Below are 16,676 nucleotides of genomic sequence, written 5' to 3' on the forward strand. Positions count from 1 at the left end.
AGCCTCCCTCTGGAATGGAGGGCTGAGTCTGAACTTGGCCATCTGCTTTTCTGAATCGCCCCTGTGGGAATGGCCCCGTGGCAGACAGTTCTTTTAAAACTACAGAAAGACAAGTGGGTTCTCCTGGGTGTGTTTAGGGCCCAGTGAAGGCAGGCAGACAGTTCCACTACCCGAGCCCACAGCCTGGCTGCACCCCAAAGCCTCCTTTAGAGTGCATGGTGGGAATAAACAGAACACCGCAGTCTTGAGGGAAGAGGAGCCCTTCTGTCCCAGGCTCTGTTTGCCTTTCTTCCAAGCTGACACAGAGAGCTGAAAAAAATAAAGGCTTGTTTTCCTAGGAAAGTGACTTGCCAGGCTGCTGGGATGCTGAGGCCTCAGCTGCCAGTGACCTCAGGAAAACACAGTCCCAGGAGTCATCCGAGGGGCAGTCATGAGCAGAGGAGGTGCCTAGCTAACCTCTGAGCCCTGGGAGAAGGCGCTGGGAAGGCTGCTGGAGAGAAATGTAGGGAAGCGGGCAGAGGGGTCGGCGACAGGCATAAAAGACAGGAAAATGACTGAGTAGAGGCTGAACAGGCTGCATTTCAAGTCTTCAAACTCATGATCACTGCCTCAGTTTCCCAAGTGCTGGACAGCAGGCAGCCAGAGCCCCTCTGAGAGGGAAGGTGGTTATGACCAACTCCAAGCCAGAGATGAGAGGACTCAAACACAGGACTAACTAAGCCACTGAGAGAACATCTGAGCAGAGAGAGACGGGGCAGAAAAGGAGACAGGCTACCTGTGGGACCAGGAGAGGCTGTGGGAAACTGAACACCCTCATGCTCTCCCCGAGGCTGATGGGCGGCCTCCCTGCTATTCTTACTAGCCACGTTAGCAGGCGAGGAAATAGGCAGGGGGGCCAGGATTTAAATTCTGTAAGGTGCTCCAGGAGTAGATATGAGGGAAGAGGAAGGGGAGAGGAGAAAGGAGGAAGAGGAGGAAGGGGAAGAAGATGAAAGGAAGACAAGCGGAATCAGGATCAAGAGGAGGGTAATGAGGAAGGAGGAGGAAGGGAAGGCGGGAAGGAGAGACAAATCGGGACCTATGGAAGCTAGGGTGGGGCCAGCGTTGCCTGGCAATGGGCGCTGCGATGACGTCATCGGCGGCCCAGTCTCTCCCGGGTGGATGAGATCATCGTGGCCTCCTGAGCGCCCCACTACAGGCTCCTTGCCAGCGCCAGCGTCTGAAGAGCCCAAGGTCCGCGAGGCGGCGCCAGCCGGTGACGTCACTCCAGCGCCAAGAGGCCTCGGTGCTCAAAGAGATCTGAGCTTTTAGCCTGACTGACAGTTCTGGGCGCTGTTTCAGACTTGCGGTGGCGCTGGGCGGGCAGCAGGCCCTGCAGGTAACAGCCCCGAGTTGTCCCAGCTCGCAGGCTGGGGCCAATCCCACTGCAAAGAAACCTATAGTCACAGCTCAAAGCCCTTCCCACTGACTCCAGGAGGTAGGGGTGTGTGTGTGTGTGTGTGTGTGTGTGTGTGTGTGTGTGTGTGTGTGTGTGTGTGTGTCTACATTATGTATGTGCACCACGGGTATGTCTGGTACGCACAGAGGCCAGAAGAGGGATCAAGTCCCTTGAAACTGGAGTTACAGATGGTTGTCAGTCTCCTTGTGGGTGCTGGTAGCCAATTCCAAGTCCTCTGCAAAAGCAGCCAGTGCTCTTAACCTCTGAGCCATCTCCCCAGTCTCCAGTGTTTTAGTTTCTTTCATTCCTGAGTAGGGCTGTTATCTGAAGTCTTGTTTACTGATGATCACCTGGCAAGCCCTGCCTCTTTAACAAGGTCCCTTTCATTCAGTTCCTACACCTGCACTAGCGTCTGTCACACTGTGCATGATAAATATTTTGGAAGTGAATGCAAAAAATTGTCAGCATGGGCAGTCTTGACATCCAAACTCATGTCTGGCTTAGGGAAAAACTGGGTATATTCCATGCTTGCCCAATCCATGATCAATAGCTTGGCAAGAATCCAGACAGAAAATGTATAAAAGACATGGGAATGATTTCCTGTGGGCAATAGGAGGGAGATAGATGGCTCTAGAAGGTGTCTTGGGTTTTCCAAAGCATTGTGTGTTTTCTTTAAAATCTGCACACATTTGCTGGGTGGTGGTGGCACATGCCTTTAATTCCAGTACTGTCAAGTCAGAGGCAGGCAGATCTCTGTGAGTTTGAAGACAGCCTGGTCTACAGAGTGAGTTCCAGGACAGGTTCTGCATAGCTTTATGAAGAGAAAACTTGTCTCAAAAGAACAAAACAAAACAAGTACTAAGAATAGCCAGGGCAGCCCAGTCCAGGTCTCTAGTCATTTCTCCACCGGGGCCACCCTAGGATGGGTGATGCAGCTGGGGCATAGCCAGGCCTTCCCTCTACAGCCGCTATCCAAGCTGGTGAAGGGTGTTGTCTTTCAACCTGGGAAACTATTTCCAAAGAAGATGGGGTGGGGGTGTGATGTGGGGGTTGGGGGGGCAGAGAAGCCAGGATTTCAGTGGCAGCTGTGTCCCTGATTCTCCCTTAGGATTCCAGCCGCCCCTCCTCCGTGCTGAGTGTTTGCCATTAAAAACAAACAGTATCATTTGGTTCAATATAAAATGAATTAAAGGAAATTAAAACTGGGGGGACCATGTGGTCTGCCTTGTCTGCTGTTGTCTGGGGTTGTTTTTCATCTTTCCCTGTGGGGAACAACAGCTTGGGGGGTGTGGAGCAGGGCAGGACCGCGCAAATAAATAAATAAATAGCAATGTTTCACACATACCCCTTACACTAGTGTAGGCCGAGGTGTGAGAGCTCCCAGGTGTTTGCTGTGCCCTGTCCCTGCTCTGTTCATTGGTGGCTGAATGTAGCCTTTGAGTCTTCCAGGGGATGGGGTGAAGAGCAGGGAAGGGGACAAAACAAAATAAAAACAAACAAAAATGACAGCCAGGCTCTTGGGACAGAAGAGGGGGAGCTGGGTAGCTGAGGGCTGAGGCTGTGGGTCTGAGAGGCCAGAATGAGCGTGTGGGGCCTGGGCTGACAGGGGCACTGTTAAGACTATGACCTACTATGCAGAGTGGTGGTGGCTGCTATCGCCCTGTGATAGGCTGGTAGAAATGCGGACTGGGGCATACACAAGTGCACGCATGTGACAGCATGTTGAAACTCTCAGTTCTGAAACTAAAGACATAGGATTTAAGTGTCTGACCCATCACTCACTAACCCCCAGTAAGACAGTTACCTTCTCTGTGCCTCAGTATCCCTGTCTGTCAAGCGGAGTATCTGAGAATATCTGCCTCACAAGGTGTTATGGGAATGAGTGGTGTATGAATGGGAATGGCCTCCATAGGATCATATGTTTGAATGTTTGGTCCTCATTCAGTGGAACTGCTTGGGAAGGACCAGGAGGTGTGGCCTCCTGGAGGAAGTGTGTTACCGGGGGGTGGGTATGCTTGAGGTTTCAAAAGTCCATACCAAGGCCCAAGTATCTCTGTCTGTCCGTCCGTCTGTCCATCCATCCATCCAACTATATATATCTATCTAATCTCTGTCTCTCTCTCTCTGCCTGCTCCCTGTGAATCAAGATGTAAAGTTCTTAGCTACTGCTCCAGCACCATGCCTGTCTGCTCCCCGCCATGATGACATGATCCCAGAATAACCCTCTAAAGCTATAAGCAAGCTGCCAATTAAATGCTCCCTTTTGTAAGAGTTGCTCTGGTCATGGTGTCTCCTCACAGCAACAGAACAGTAAATAAGACAACAGGGAATTAATTCACATAGCTGGAGCCCCTAGGCTGGGAGCAGACACACCAGTGATTTCCATGCTTATACTGGATTACGTATGATCCTTACTATTTTACTAATCTCATGGATCCTCACGAGCATGCCTCTAACCATCTAAACAGGTCAACAGTGTTCTACACTGCTGTTCTGTCACAGAATGCTGTGTGACCCTAGATAAGTTAATACACCTTGCTGAGATGGCTCATCTGAAATGAAGTATAAGGGTCCTGGGGCAGAGCCTAGTGTCTCTTAATGTCCCTTGTTCTCTTCTTTCCACAGAAGATTTTCCACATGGCTTTAGGTTCAACAGCACCAGTTACAACATGACACTCCCACAATGCAGTGCTTCCCAGCCGCAGATCCAAGGACAAAACTGAGATGCTTCTCATGGCGTTCAACGCTGATCACTGGAATGGGCGCTTCCTGTGTTTTCTGTCTCCCTCCCCCCATGGTTAGTTTTTTGAGACAGGCTCTCATTATGTAACGTAGCCTTGTCTTAAACTCACGGCAATCCCCTGCCACAGCCACCCCCACCCCAGGTGTAATGAATAGTACACACTTTTTCCTAAAAGGCTCTTTGTTGTTGTCTGTGGGGCCGGAGAGAAGGCTCAGTTGGTAAAGCTCTTTTCTCAGTGTCCAAGTAAAAAGCCAGGCTTAGAGGCAAAGTACTCACAATCCTAGTGAACCCTGAGGTGGGAGGCAGAGACATGCAGGTTCCTGAGGCTCAATGGCCTGTCCACCTAGCCAAGGCGTTGATTCCGGGGCCAATGGGAGACCTTGTTTCAAATAAGGTACCTGAGGAATGACAGAGGCTCTCTCTCTCTCTCTCTCTCTCTCTCTCTCTCTCTCTCTCTCTCTCTCTCTCTCTCTCTCACACACACACACACACACACACAAATGCACACAGAAATAAAAATAATATTAAAAGTATTTTTTGCATGGAACTGGAGACTCTCCTGCTGGGATGAGGAGTGCCCATCTGTGCATTTGTCCTTTTTGCTAATGAGGCCACAGTGTCCATTTCTGCAGTACTCTCCTAGGTATAACTGTGTGGTGCAGAAGTAGTTGACGCTTCAAGCCAGGAAGTGGCGGGGATTGTCATCTATCACATGGGTGTGCCTCATCTAACCCATGGAAAGGCCAAATGACCAAGAGATGGCATTTCTGGTGGTGGAGGGTGGGGGTGTGACTTTTGCCCGTGGCTGCAATGTCACCCCTGCCCATGCTCCAGGCTACCCTGTAGATTTCAGATATGCTCACCCAGCCACCATTTAGCCCGTCCCTTGAAACAAACCTCTCAAAGCACAAGTGTGCTACTGGCTCAGTTTCTCTGGCAAGAGGATCTGCCTGATAGGGGATCCCTGAAAGATTCCCGCTGAAGTCATGCACACCAAAATGCCCACTGCAAAAACGAAACAGCAAGAGGGTAGCTACCAGGCTGACCGAGGTTGCGGGAGATGGGCGGTGCTGGAGTCATGCTCTGGGTACACATTTAAACCTGGAGCCTTTCCAAAAGACAGTGATTTACTTAGTCTTGGTTAGGACTGTCTCCTGGCTGGCCTTCCCTGAACACGAGCACGTCACAGTCCTGCTAGCACAGCAAGAAAGACATGGGAAGTGCAGCTCATGTCCAGCCTTGGAGACAATGCAAACTGCTGAAGTCATCTGGGACAGGGAACCCACTGGGATTCTCCGCAAGGTGGGAGATGCTCAACCCAACATTTCCATCCTGGGTGACCACGCCAGAGAGACCTCATGTGCATTTGCAGTGATGTTGGATGTTACATTTGTCAAGTTGGTAAAAGATGAAGAGACAGTTTAACCGTCACAAGTATATTGGGTCAATTAACTCTGGAAATATTACACTACACTAAAAAAGAATGAACAATGGCGCGTGTTCAGATCAGACACAGTGCTTGCTACAGTCATGATTTCAGGGCACACCCCTGAGGTTTCTGGCTCAGGGTAGGAGGCAGAGCCTAAGGATGTGTATTTCCTGCTGGTTGCTAGGGAGCTGAGATCTTGCACGCGTGTGGGAGTGTGTATGGTGTGGGTGTGTGCGCATGTGTGTAAGCAGACACAAGAGGTCCATGCTGGGTGTCTTCCCCAGTTGCTCTCCACCTTATGCTTGGAGACAGCCTCCCACTACACACTCACCAATTGCCAAGACTGGATTGGATGAGCTCTAGAGCTCTGTCTGTGCAGTGTGCCTTTCCCCAGAGTTGGGGTTACAGGTGAACACCACCGTATCCAGCTTTGATCTTGGTGCCTGGGATCAGAACTCAGGTCTTATTACCTGCAAAGCAAGTACTGTCCTGACTGGACCCTGGACCCTGATGGCTGTCTTTGAAGTTGCTACATCAGTGCTCATTTCCTGGGTAGCAACTGAAAGTGACCAGCAGGGGTCTATTATGACCCCATTTTACAGATATGACAATGAAGGCAGAAGGGGTCAAACAGCTGGTAAGTGGCAGAAGGACACTCTCACAGCCTCTGGTACCAACTGTCAATCACCGGGTTATTCCCCGTGTGGGTTTAGCTGGAGCCATCTCCAGGGCCAATGGGATGGGAAGCTAAGCAAAGCAAGGTGACCTGGAAAAACACCCACCCACCATTGCTTCTGTGTGTATACGTGGCTGTGAAAACACTCATGGGTGAGATTTTAACTTCCAGGAGGAGGAACTGGGTGTCTAGAGCGGGAAGGGATGCACACAAGTGCAAATGTGTGGAGTCTTCGAGCATGTGTGTGTGTGAGCATGTGTGTGTGTGTGTTTGTATACACATGTATGCATAAATACAGAAACACTGGTTTAGTGCTTCGACCTTTGAACTCTGTGATTCTATGATCTACTAACAAAATAATTCTATGGTAGTAAAAGGCAGACATTTCGATGGAAGGAGCAAAGGGCCCTAGGAAGCCTGGTCTGCTGGGTATGATTCTGTCTGGGTCACTGTGACAAGGTGTCACAGAGTGGCCGGCTTCCAGACCAGAAACTGCTTTCTTCTTAGAGCCAGGGTCTCACTAGGCAGCCCTGGCTGGTGAAGAACTCGCTAGACCAGGCTGGCCTCAAACTCAGAGATCCTCCTCTGCCTCCTGAGCACCCAGAACAAAGGCGTGCACCACCATGCCCAGCTCAACAGCAGAAATCAGTCCCTCATGGTGCTGGAAGCTGGAGGGCCAAGGCCAGTGTCATTGGAGGCTGCCTCCATGCCTAGGGACGGCTGCCTCCTACTGCTCCCTCTGCACTAATAATGGTCACACTGGGTCAGGGCCACCCTGTGACCTCCCACCATATCTGAACTCAAAGTGTCCATCTGGCAACTGTGCATTTTAAACACTTAGTCCCTATCTGAAGGTGCTGTTTCAGACAAAGAATGTGGGGTGTGGAGCTTGAGGTGGGGTGTGGCTCCTCTATTTGCTTCCTTATCGCCTACATTATGTAACCAGTCACCTCAAGCTCCCTCCGCCACGGTGAAGGGCCGCTCCTGTTCCCATGCCTTCTCCTCTATGGACTCTAACCCTGACCCATAAGCCAGAATCCAACCTCCCACTCTTGGGTTGTTTCGCTCAGATGTTCCGTCACAGAAAAGTAACAAGCGCACTTCCTTTCACTTCATTACCTCTTCAAAGACTATCCCTGGAGCCATGAGATGGCTCAGTGGGTAAAGGCCCCTGCTGTCAAGTCTGAGGTGCTGGGTTCAATCCCCAGGACCACATGTAGACGGAGCAAACAGACACCTGCAAGTTGTCCTTTGACCACCACCATGTGTGCTGTGGCACATACACTAAATAAATATAAAAATCAAATGTAGCCATGTGCTGAGGTTAAGACTTCAATATGTAAGTTCTGAGGGACACGTTTCAGGATGTCACGTTAAGGGCTGACTCAGGGACATAAGCAAACGCTTGATCCATTCTTTCATAGTTTTAGCAGCATTGCTGAGTAGGGCTGCATAGCTGGCCACCCTTGTCATCTAGATACCCTGAATATATCACTTGTCCCCATAGGCTTATGACTATCTCATGTGAAAAGGGCATTTGCCTTATTAGTGGGTTATTGAATTAACCCCTATTCTAAGAGTGTTCTAGAATGGTACCATCCAGCAGAAATTTTGGCAGTGGTGGTAGGGACAGAACTCAGAGTAGCACACACACAGGAAAAGCTCTCTGTCCCTGAGCTCCGGCAGCAGCCCTGGAGACACTGTGTTGGTGTTGGCTGCACAGGGCCAAGCTGCATGTGGCTGCTGAGCTGATGCGGCTGGGGCATGAGAGGCATCTAGAATCCAGCTAGTTCACATGCAGACAGCACAGGAGACCTATATCTGACACATGGGGCCAGCACAGTTCTAGAATCCTGGGCCAAGAGTCACTCAAAAAGAAAGCCAATGGCTTCCTTTTATTCCTAAGAAAGGCAGGGGCTGGGGTAGATGGTGTCACGTGAATTTAGGTAACTTGGGCCTCTTACTTAGGGACAGGGTGGCTGTGGGCATGAGGACTGATGTCCGTGGTCCCAGAACGCAGAAGGCTGAGGTAGGAGGGTTGAGAGATCCACACTAGCCTGGACTACACAGTGGGATCCTGTCTCAAAAGGCTAGAGACAAGGACTGGTCAGACGGCTCACGAGGTAAAAGGGCTTACGTCTAAGCCTGACAACCCGGGTCCAATCCTGGGAACCCACACAGTGGAAGAATAGTGGGACTCCTGCAAGCTGTCTTCTACCCTCCAAGTGTCCACTGTGGGCTCGTGTGCTCTCCCCGTAAATCAATATAGTACAAGATTAGAACAAAACAAAGCATGAACAAACAAAAGACAAGAAACAACAGAATGTGAGAGCTGGGAAACCAGCATTGAACCAACTCAGACCCCCTGAACATGGGTCTCAGTTAGAAGGCCTGGCAGTCTAAGGGGCCTCTGATAGTGGAACCAGGATGTATCCCTGGTACACGAAAGGACTTCGGGAGCACATTTGTCATGGAGGGACACTCCCTTAACCTAGAGGCAGGAGGGAGGGCCTAGTCCCTACTCTAAACGATTGACAGATTTAGATGATCCCTCCTGGAAGGCATCACCCTACATGTGGAGTGGGGGGGGGGGAAGGGAGGGAGGGGGAACTGGGATCAATATGTAAAATGAGAAAAAAAAAAAAAAAAAAAAAAAAAAAAAAGAACAGAATGTCCAGCACAGGTGTGTTGGCAGAGGAGTGAGTGACAGGACAGTGGTTAGGAAGATATCAGCTCAGCTTTACAGCTTCCAGACGCAGTGTGGTCCGGTCCTACAAGCAACACAGGGCCGTGGGGATGGGGATGCTGGCCCAGCTTTAACCCTGACAAGCGGCTAGGATAAGGGTCTTCTTCTCAACGCATAGTGACTACACCGTGCTCAGGGCAGAAACTCCTAGGACGCGGGGTTCCTGAGCACTGGAGCTCACACCCAGTGGAGGTGACGCAGGGCGGGGCAGGGGTGGCAGACGACAGGACAGGTGTAGACAAAACAGTAGGGTACCTATGAGGAGGGAGAGTTGACGCTGCTGAGAGGGTGGGTCAGGGAGGCGGAGAGCGGAACCACGGCAGGGACACAGGGCGATGCTGCCCCAGGCAGAGGGCATGGGGCATGAGGGGCCTGAGGAGAGGGGGAAGTCCCCGGGGAAGCTGGTCTAGGCGGTGAGAGGAGAAACATGGTGAGCAGAGTGGTGGGGAGGGAGCCAGATCTGGCAGGCCCACGATACGTATTATATGTGGTTAACTAACTGATTACTTTGATGTGGGCAAGCACTCTACCAGTCTACACCCCCAGCCTACTGCACGGGTTTATAATGACAAGTGACAGCTCAGCTCAGGGCCAGGTGTGGCGACTTACACCAAGAATTCCAGCAGAGAGAGGCAGGAGGATTAGGAACTCAAAGCCAGCCCATGATACACAGCGAAACTCTAAGTAACAAAGAAAGCAAAAGGCAGCTCAGGACACCAGGCCAGGGTGACCATTTGCAGCTAAGGTTGAGGGGCAGCGACCACCATCATTAACTCATTTGGGCCACCATCTTTAACCCAGGGATTCTTAGTCATCAAGGGGCGCCTCTGTGAGGGTCCCTGACAGACCCTCTCATGCTAGGAGGCATGAGGGAATTTGGAATTTGTTTCACAGCAGAGGGATGATTAAGAAGAGGAAGAAAATGAAGACACTCCCCAAATCCCCAGGCAAGGTGGCTCACTCAGCTCACATTGGGCCATCAAACAGGGCCAAATACCAGAGGCCTCCCTCCAATATCATAATTGCAATATTCAACCAGCCTGCTCTCTCAGTGGATGGCAGGGAGGCCAGCACAGAAGCATCTGTGCTGAGGGCCATTAGGGGTCCCTGACAGATGTGTCCCCCACCCACCCACCCCAACTCTGCTTCAGAGGAACACCCGTGGCTTTCTTCCTCCCAGACAAGGATTGATGAGGATTCTCGGGAGCTCTCAGACAGGCAAGGAGAGGCTGCGGACCTTTTCCCAGTCTGCAATTTATCTTGGGAGGGCCATTCACATCACTTGTTACAGGCCAGATCACGCTCTGACCTGGCACATTAATCTCCCCGAATAAAATAATAATCATCAAGGAAGGAGCTGGACAGTTGCCAGGGAGGCATTAATAACTGTCACCACACCTCAGAGGTATGAGAAAGGGTGTCAGGGCCCGCACCCACCTCCTGGTCCAAAGCAGTGCCGAGTGAAGGGGAGGGAAGACACACTAGCCTGGATTGGGGGCGGACAGGGATTTTGTATCTATGGACTAGACTCTTAACTAGTTCAGAAGAGCTCACTATACAAATCCAGGAAACTAAATTTACTCAGAAAAACCATATCCACATTCCTACACACCAAAGGTCCCAAGTGGCATTGCTCACGCTGGCCAGAAGTTGGGAAGCACCCCAAAGTCTCTCTCAAAGGGCAAATGGCTGAATGAACAGTGGTCTATCCACAGTGTGGGATGGGAACCAGTCATGGGAAGAAATGAAGGCTGAGCTATGCTAAAGTGTGGTGCTGGTGTGTTTTCTCGTGTGCATGCGAGCGTGTGTGTGTGTGTGTGTGTGTGTGTGTGTGTGTGTGTAATGCGCTAATATGACTGTGGGAGTGTGGGGTTCTCTGTCAGAGGACAGAAAAGGATCTTGGGCGTTATCCTCTATTGCTTTCCCCCTCTACTGCCTGTGACAGGGTCTCTCTCGCTGTTTTGGGATCTGCCTGACTGTGCCCTGTAATTCTGGGGTTACCAGCACCTCAGCCATGCCTGGCTGTGCCTGTGGTACTGGGATTTGAACCCAGGACTTCCTGCCTGCAGAGCAAGTACTCTTACCCATTGAGTCATCTTTTAACCCTGTTTTTTGTTTGTTTGTTTGTTTTGTTTTGTTTTTCCTTTTGGGTAAGGTCTTGCTGTTTCCAGGCTGGCCCTGAGCTTTGAAGCTCCTGCCTCTGCCTCTTTAGGACTAGGATTACAGGTGTGTGAGCTGTGCCAGCCCATGCTATGATGCAGATGAACTTGGAAATGTGAATGATGGTTAACAGCTATGACATGATTCTGTAGGTGGGAACTGTACAGAGTGCGCAAATCCACAGACAGAAGGCAGATTAGTGGTTGCCCAGGGCTGGTGGGAGGAGCCTGGGGTGACTGCTGAGTGAATTCAGGCCTCCCTCTGGGGTGATGACAATGTTCTGGAACCACGCAGGAGTGCTGGTTGCAATGTCACTGCACGCAATGTCACAGAATTAATGATACCCTTTTAAATGATTAGTAGTTAATCTTATGTGAATTTTACCTCAAATAAAACATTTTAACTGCTCTTGCCTTATGAGGCCCCTGTGAGAGAAGGGTCCTGCTTGTGAAGGGCTGAGCCACACCCCTCTCCTGTGACTGGCCTGTGGTCACCAAAAGGCCTTCAGTCTTTGCCATGTGACTTAGTTCAGTCTGTGAATGAAAAGTCAGAGCACCCTCCCGTCCATTGCCTCCCCCCCCCACAAACACACACACACACACACACACACACACACACGCACGCACGCACGTGCACACACACACCACACCGCATGTTTCTGAATGCATAGAGATGCTGGGGCCCAACAACAAAAAAGCTAGGTGCATCCACTCCCTTGTGGGAGCTTTGGATGCAGGGAAGAAATGAGAAGTGGTGAGATGAGCCATCCCATTCGCTGCCTGAAGAGGCAGCTCTGACCACAAGGAAGAGGACAAGGGTGTCAGAGAGGGGAAAGGGGAAAGGCTGCTCTGGTTCGAGGCAGCAAAGGTCAGCAGTGAAAATGTAGGAGGCTCGGCTGAGTCAATTAACATACAAAATGGACAGAAGTCGATGGCTGCCAGGAGGAGCAAGGGAAAGCGCTCAAGATCATCCCAGGTTGTGAACATACACCACAGGCTCAAGGAGGGAGCGGCTCAAGGCACGCAGGCTTGGAGAAGGCCCTCTGCCGTTCCTGGAAACCCGTCCATGGTTTGCCTCAGCACAGCTGTACAGGGAAAGCATACCTCAGGAGGCCATAGCTTGGGCTTCCCTTGCTGGCAGCTGAATGGATGGGGGGAAGGGGGCCATGCGCCCAGCATGAAGCTCACTCACTGACTGTCCCCTAAGCCACATGGGGGCTGATTCAAAAGGGAAACCTGGCAGACCAGACCCCTCTGCCAAGGACAAGAATGGGAGAATTCCAAGAGGACAAGGCACATGACAGAGGACACTACTAACGTATCACCACAAATGGTGGACCGTGAGACACTGGGAGGCAGGTGTCACACTATGCCATCAGCTTACTGTCTGAAGCGGGTGGGCACACAGTGTCTATGTCCACCCGCAGTAGAGAGCCACAGTGCTCAAACTTGGGGATGACTTGGGGATGGCTAGGGGAGGTAACTTGGAGGTGACTGACTTGCGCAGTCACCTCTAGTCGCTGGGAAGTCACAGGAAGAGTCCTGACTACTTTTCAGCTTCTGACTGTAGTCCCGGGCAAGTCACCAAACCACCCTGTGCCACAGTCACCACAGACGTGAGAAGGGGTGACAGTCATGTCGAAGCCAGATCAAGTCCACAACCAGCAAATGCCAAGTGCCCCGCAGGTGGCTGACAGAAGTCACTCCTGACAGGAGCCAGAACGGGCAGGGAAAAGGCCCACTGACAGCCTGTTCTCCAGAGTCACTTAGCATCAACCAAAATCTCTGGTAGGGACTCCGCCTCTCCTGCCTCCCAGGCTGACCCTGCAGACCATATAGAGCCAGGAGGTTCCAGCAGTGACAGGTGATCCCGTGAGTGGAGGGAGGGGGCATAGCTGTGTCTGTTAGCTTCAGTCCCAGCCCCTCCCCAGCCTGTACGGCTATGCTCCATGCCTTGCTATGGGAGAAGAGGAGGGTCATGAAGGTGACATGCCCTGTGCCTGCAGGGGGCTGGCTCAGGCCTGTATTCCTATGGGCAGTGACCTACTTTTTTCAAGCAGCTAATGGCTGCAAGCTGTTGCTGGCTGAGGCAAATGGACTCCACAAGGCAGACAATATGACTCTTGAAGTCTCACTGACTGGACCTGTTAGAGCTTGGAGGAGACAGGAAAGTGGAAGCTCACAAAACCCTGGATTTCCTGGTTCTGGGGTACAAAGCCACAACATAGTGAACACAAAGCCTGAGAAACAGGCACCTGGCCAGGACTCTGCAATATCAGGGAAAGCCCTGGATTAGGTGTCGTGAAGATTAAGTCACCATATTGGTGCAGGTGGGGCTCCCCAACAGGACTATGGCATCCCAAAGGTCTGCAACTGAGCTCAGACACAAAGACATACATAAGCACAAAATGCCACCTTGACCTCCCATGACACACTGCAATGGAAAGCAGGTGTGCCAACAATATTGTCAGATGCCACCTTCTCGCCACGTGGGTGAGAGGCAGGTGAATTCCACATTTATACCCAGATCACATTCCCAACATACCTCATTATGAATATGCAGATAGCCTAAAAACTGAAACAAAATTGTGATGCATGCATTTTGGACAGAGGACAATGGACTTGTACCGTGTAGCGCTCCTTATGTAGTTTGCTGTGCACCAGGCTCAGGAAAAGCACTTTCTCATTGTACAAAAGTAACCGCTTCCTACAGGGTAGGCACTTCTCATGGAAGGCACCATTCCCAGCTGCAGACAGGTGAGGAGCTCGGATAGGTTTTGTTATCTGCCCAACATCACACAGACAGACAGGAATCCAGCCAGGTCTAGACAAAAATGTGCCTGAGGCTGAAGTCCTTGTGTCTAACCACTGACCAGGTTGGTTTTTTTAGGCTCACGTTCATGGTGCCTACAGGAATATGGCATGAACTAGACAGGCAGAGGGCTATGGCTATTATGGTTTGGGCAAGTCTGGATAGGTGGCTCAGGGCACCTTTATGCCTAGTGGTTCCTCGCCTCACTTCCCTCTGTGCCTTTATGCTCCCTGACCCTGCTTCAGGGCACAGAGGTACGGCCTCATCCAAGAAAACCTCAACACCTTAGGGTTTGGGCTCACCCAAGTCAGTGCATGGTGGAGAGAAAGGAAGCTGCTCAAAGGTAAACCCCTAGTGTGGTGGGTCAGCTATTGCTCAAGACTGAAGACCGATTCAACCTGTTGTCCTCAGAGAGAGCCAGAGTGAGCGACAGTGACAGTTCTCTGATGCCTGAAGGCCATTCCTCAAGAACTCTTAACCCTGAAGCATTTCCCTGCTGCATACATAAAGAATCACTGCTCCTACTCCTTGTCTTTGCCCGTGGCAGGCATTACTAATGGATCACAGAGCCCTTCCCATCCCAAAGCATTTCCCTGTGGCACACTGCAAAGCATCACTGCTCCTACTTCTGGCCTTTGCCCATGGCAGACATTACTAATGGATCACAGAGCCCTTTCTCCTCTAAGAATCAGTCACATTTACAGAAAGCCTTTGCATCCCTCCCTCAGATAAAATAAATGAAAATTCCATCAAGTAACGCTGTGAAGAAAACATTCTGAGGGGTACCGTTGCAAGGACATCATGGTGGGCAGGGGGCAGTGTTGCATTAGCCCTTCTCCAGTTCTCTCCTCCTCTGGGGTGGGGGTGCCTGGGACCGCACACTTGCTCAGTGACTAGGGTCTGGTGGAAGTAGCCGGCACTTACCTTGGACTTGACAGCCAGGATGATTTTAGGCAGGGCCACGATGAGGCACTTGAGGGCAATGGTGATATACTTTAGCACAAAGTCTGCGATCCCCACGATCCATAGCAGGTCAAAGAAATCCAGTGTCTCCAGGTTGGGCTTCAGGAATATGAGGCTGGGGAGAGCGTCCGGAGAATCAGTCACTCATTTACACCCTGGCCCTATCGGCTCCCACTCACCAGGGACCTTGCAAATATCAGCAGCAGAAAGCACACTGACCTTGGTGTCACACCTCTGTGGCCTGCTTTGCTGTGTGACTTTAGATGGGACTGTCAATCTCTCTGAGCTTAGTTCCCTAGAGGACTAAATGATGATATCATCATAAAGGTACCCCCATTTGCATTTTGTTGTATGTATTCCTGTGTGTTCAGGTGCACATGTGTGTACAGATGAGCACCTGCATGTATGTGGAGGTCAGAGGTCAACTTCATGTGTTCCCCAGGAGCCGTCACCTTTTTTTCTTTCTCTTTTTCTTGACATAGGATCACCTGCTGACCTAGAACTCAGCAATCAGACTAGGCTGGCTGGCTGGTGAGCCCCAGTGGGGTTCACCTGCCTCCACCTCCTCAGTGCTAGGGTTCTGGAACTCAAACCTGGGTCCTTGTGTTTGCCTAGTGAGTGTCCCCCATCCTGCCACCATCCCCTTTAGTTTTGTGTATCCAAAACAGTCTTCATAGGAAGGAGGGGCAGAGGAGGTGGGGGGAAGAAAGCCCTGGGCCCTATGCTAGGGTCCTTACTTTGGGGATCTCATTAACCCTCCCACCACACGGGGCTCGGCAGTGAGCATGGTTTAGCTACACTTCAGAGAGGAGGACCAAAACTCCAGGTCACAAGATCAGATGGACTTGCATTCACATCTAGGCTGGTCAAATCAACCCAATGTCATCAGCTAATCAGGGCTCACTCTCTCTTCCCTAGCTTACCTGACAGGCCTGGATGATCACAGTTGTACTGCAGACCCTGCCAAAGTGGCGACAGTGGCTCACCGGGGTTTATTTACATGTTTTTCTGAACTCAAACATCCTCCCTTGGATCACTGCTTTCTTCATTACATTACTATATAAAAGTACACCCAAACTCAAGTAATGTTTGTGCAGCTTTACACTGTATAAGACTGTAGTCTGCCCCACTATTTCAGGTCCTTAGATCCCACGTCCAGCAGACAAGACCTGCAAGTTTGGCCGAAAAGTCCACAGCAAGGGACGGAGGTGGACGTGCAGCCAGGAAACCTGGCTGAAAGGAATGCTGTCAATCAATCCACGTTGCACACTACAGCTACTCAGTGTGCAGACCTGTGGCACCTGTGCATGACCAGACACAGGCCCATTGCATCTGTCCCTGCCAGGCAGGTGACAATTCCATTTGCTTGTATATGATCCTGTAAGCCACAAACCTATTGAACTTAGGAAGGATGCAAACCCATTTCACCTGTGAAGGACTGGCCAAGTGCAAATGCATTTCACCTATGCAAGACTGAGCAAGTGGCAAACCCATATCACCCATGCAGGATCAGGCACGTTGCAAACCCATTTCAGCTGTTCACAGTCAAGCACACTGCAAACACAATGTTTAGGACTCTGCAGTTTGAATTTCAAGCTCAGTTGCTATACTTATCTCACTGCAGGCACACAACAGATAGTTTCCAAACTGGTCCCGGTCCATGGCCCACACTTTGGCTCTGCTCTCCAACATCCCATTCATAATTTTAAC

The 16,676-nt window shown here is 51.0% G+C and overlaps 1 protein-coding gene across 1 annotated transcript in view; it reads right to left on the reverse strand.

Annotated features, from left to right (window-relative positions):
- The window catches only part of Rnft2 (ring finger protein, transmembrane 2), a 49,732-nt gene that overhangs the window by 17,561 nt on the left and 15,495 nt on the right, over positions 1-16,676 (reverse strand). Inside the window, exon 6 of the mRNA XM_051176370.1 lies at positions 14,928-15,081. Coding sequence (XP_051032327.1) covers positions 14,928-15,081 — 154 coding nt within the window. The remainder of the gene's footprint in view (positions 1-14,927; positions 15,082-16,676) is intronic.

This window comes from Phodopus roborovskii, unplaced genomic scaffold (assembly GCF_943737965.1).
Source record: "Phodopus roborovskii unplaced genomic scaffold, PHOROB, whole genome shotgun sequence".
Classification (NCBI taxonomy): domain Eukaryota; kingdom Metazoa; phylum Chordata; class Mammalia; order Rodentia; family Cricetidae; genus Phodopus; species Phodopus roborovskii.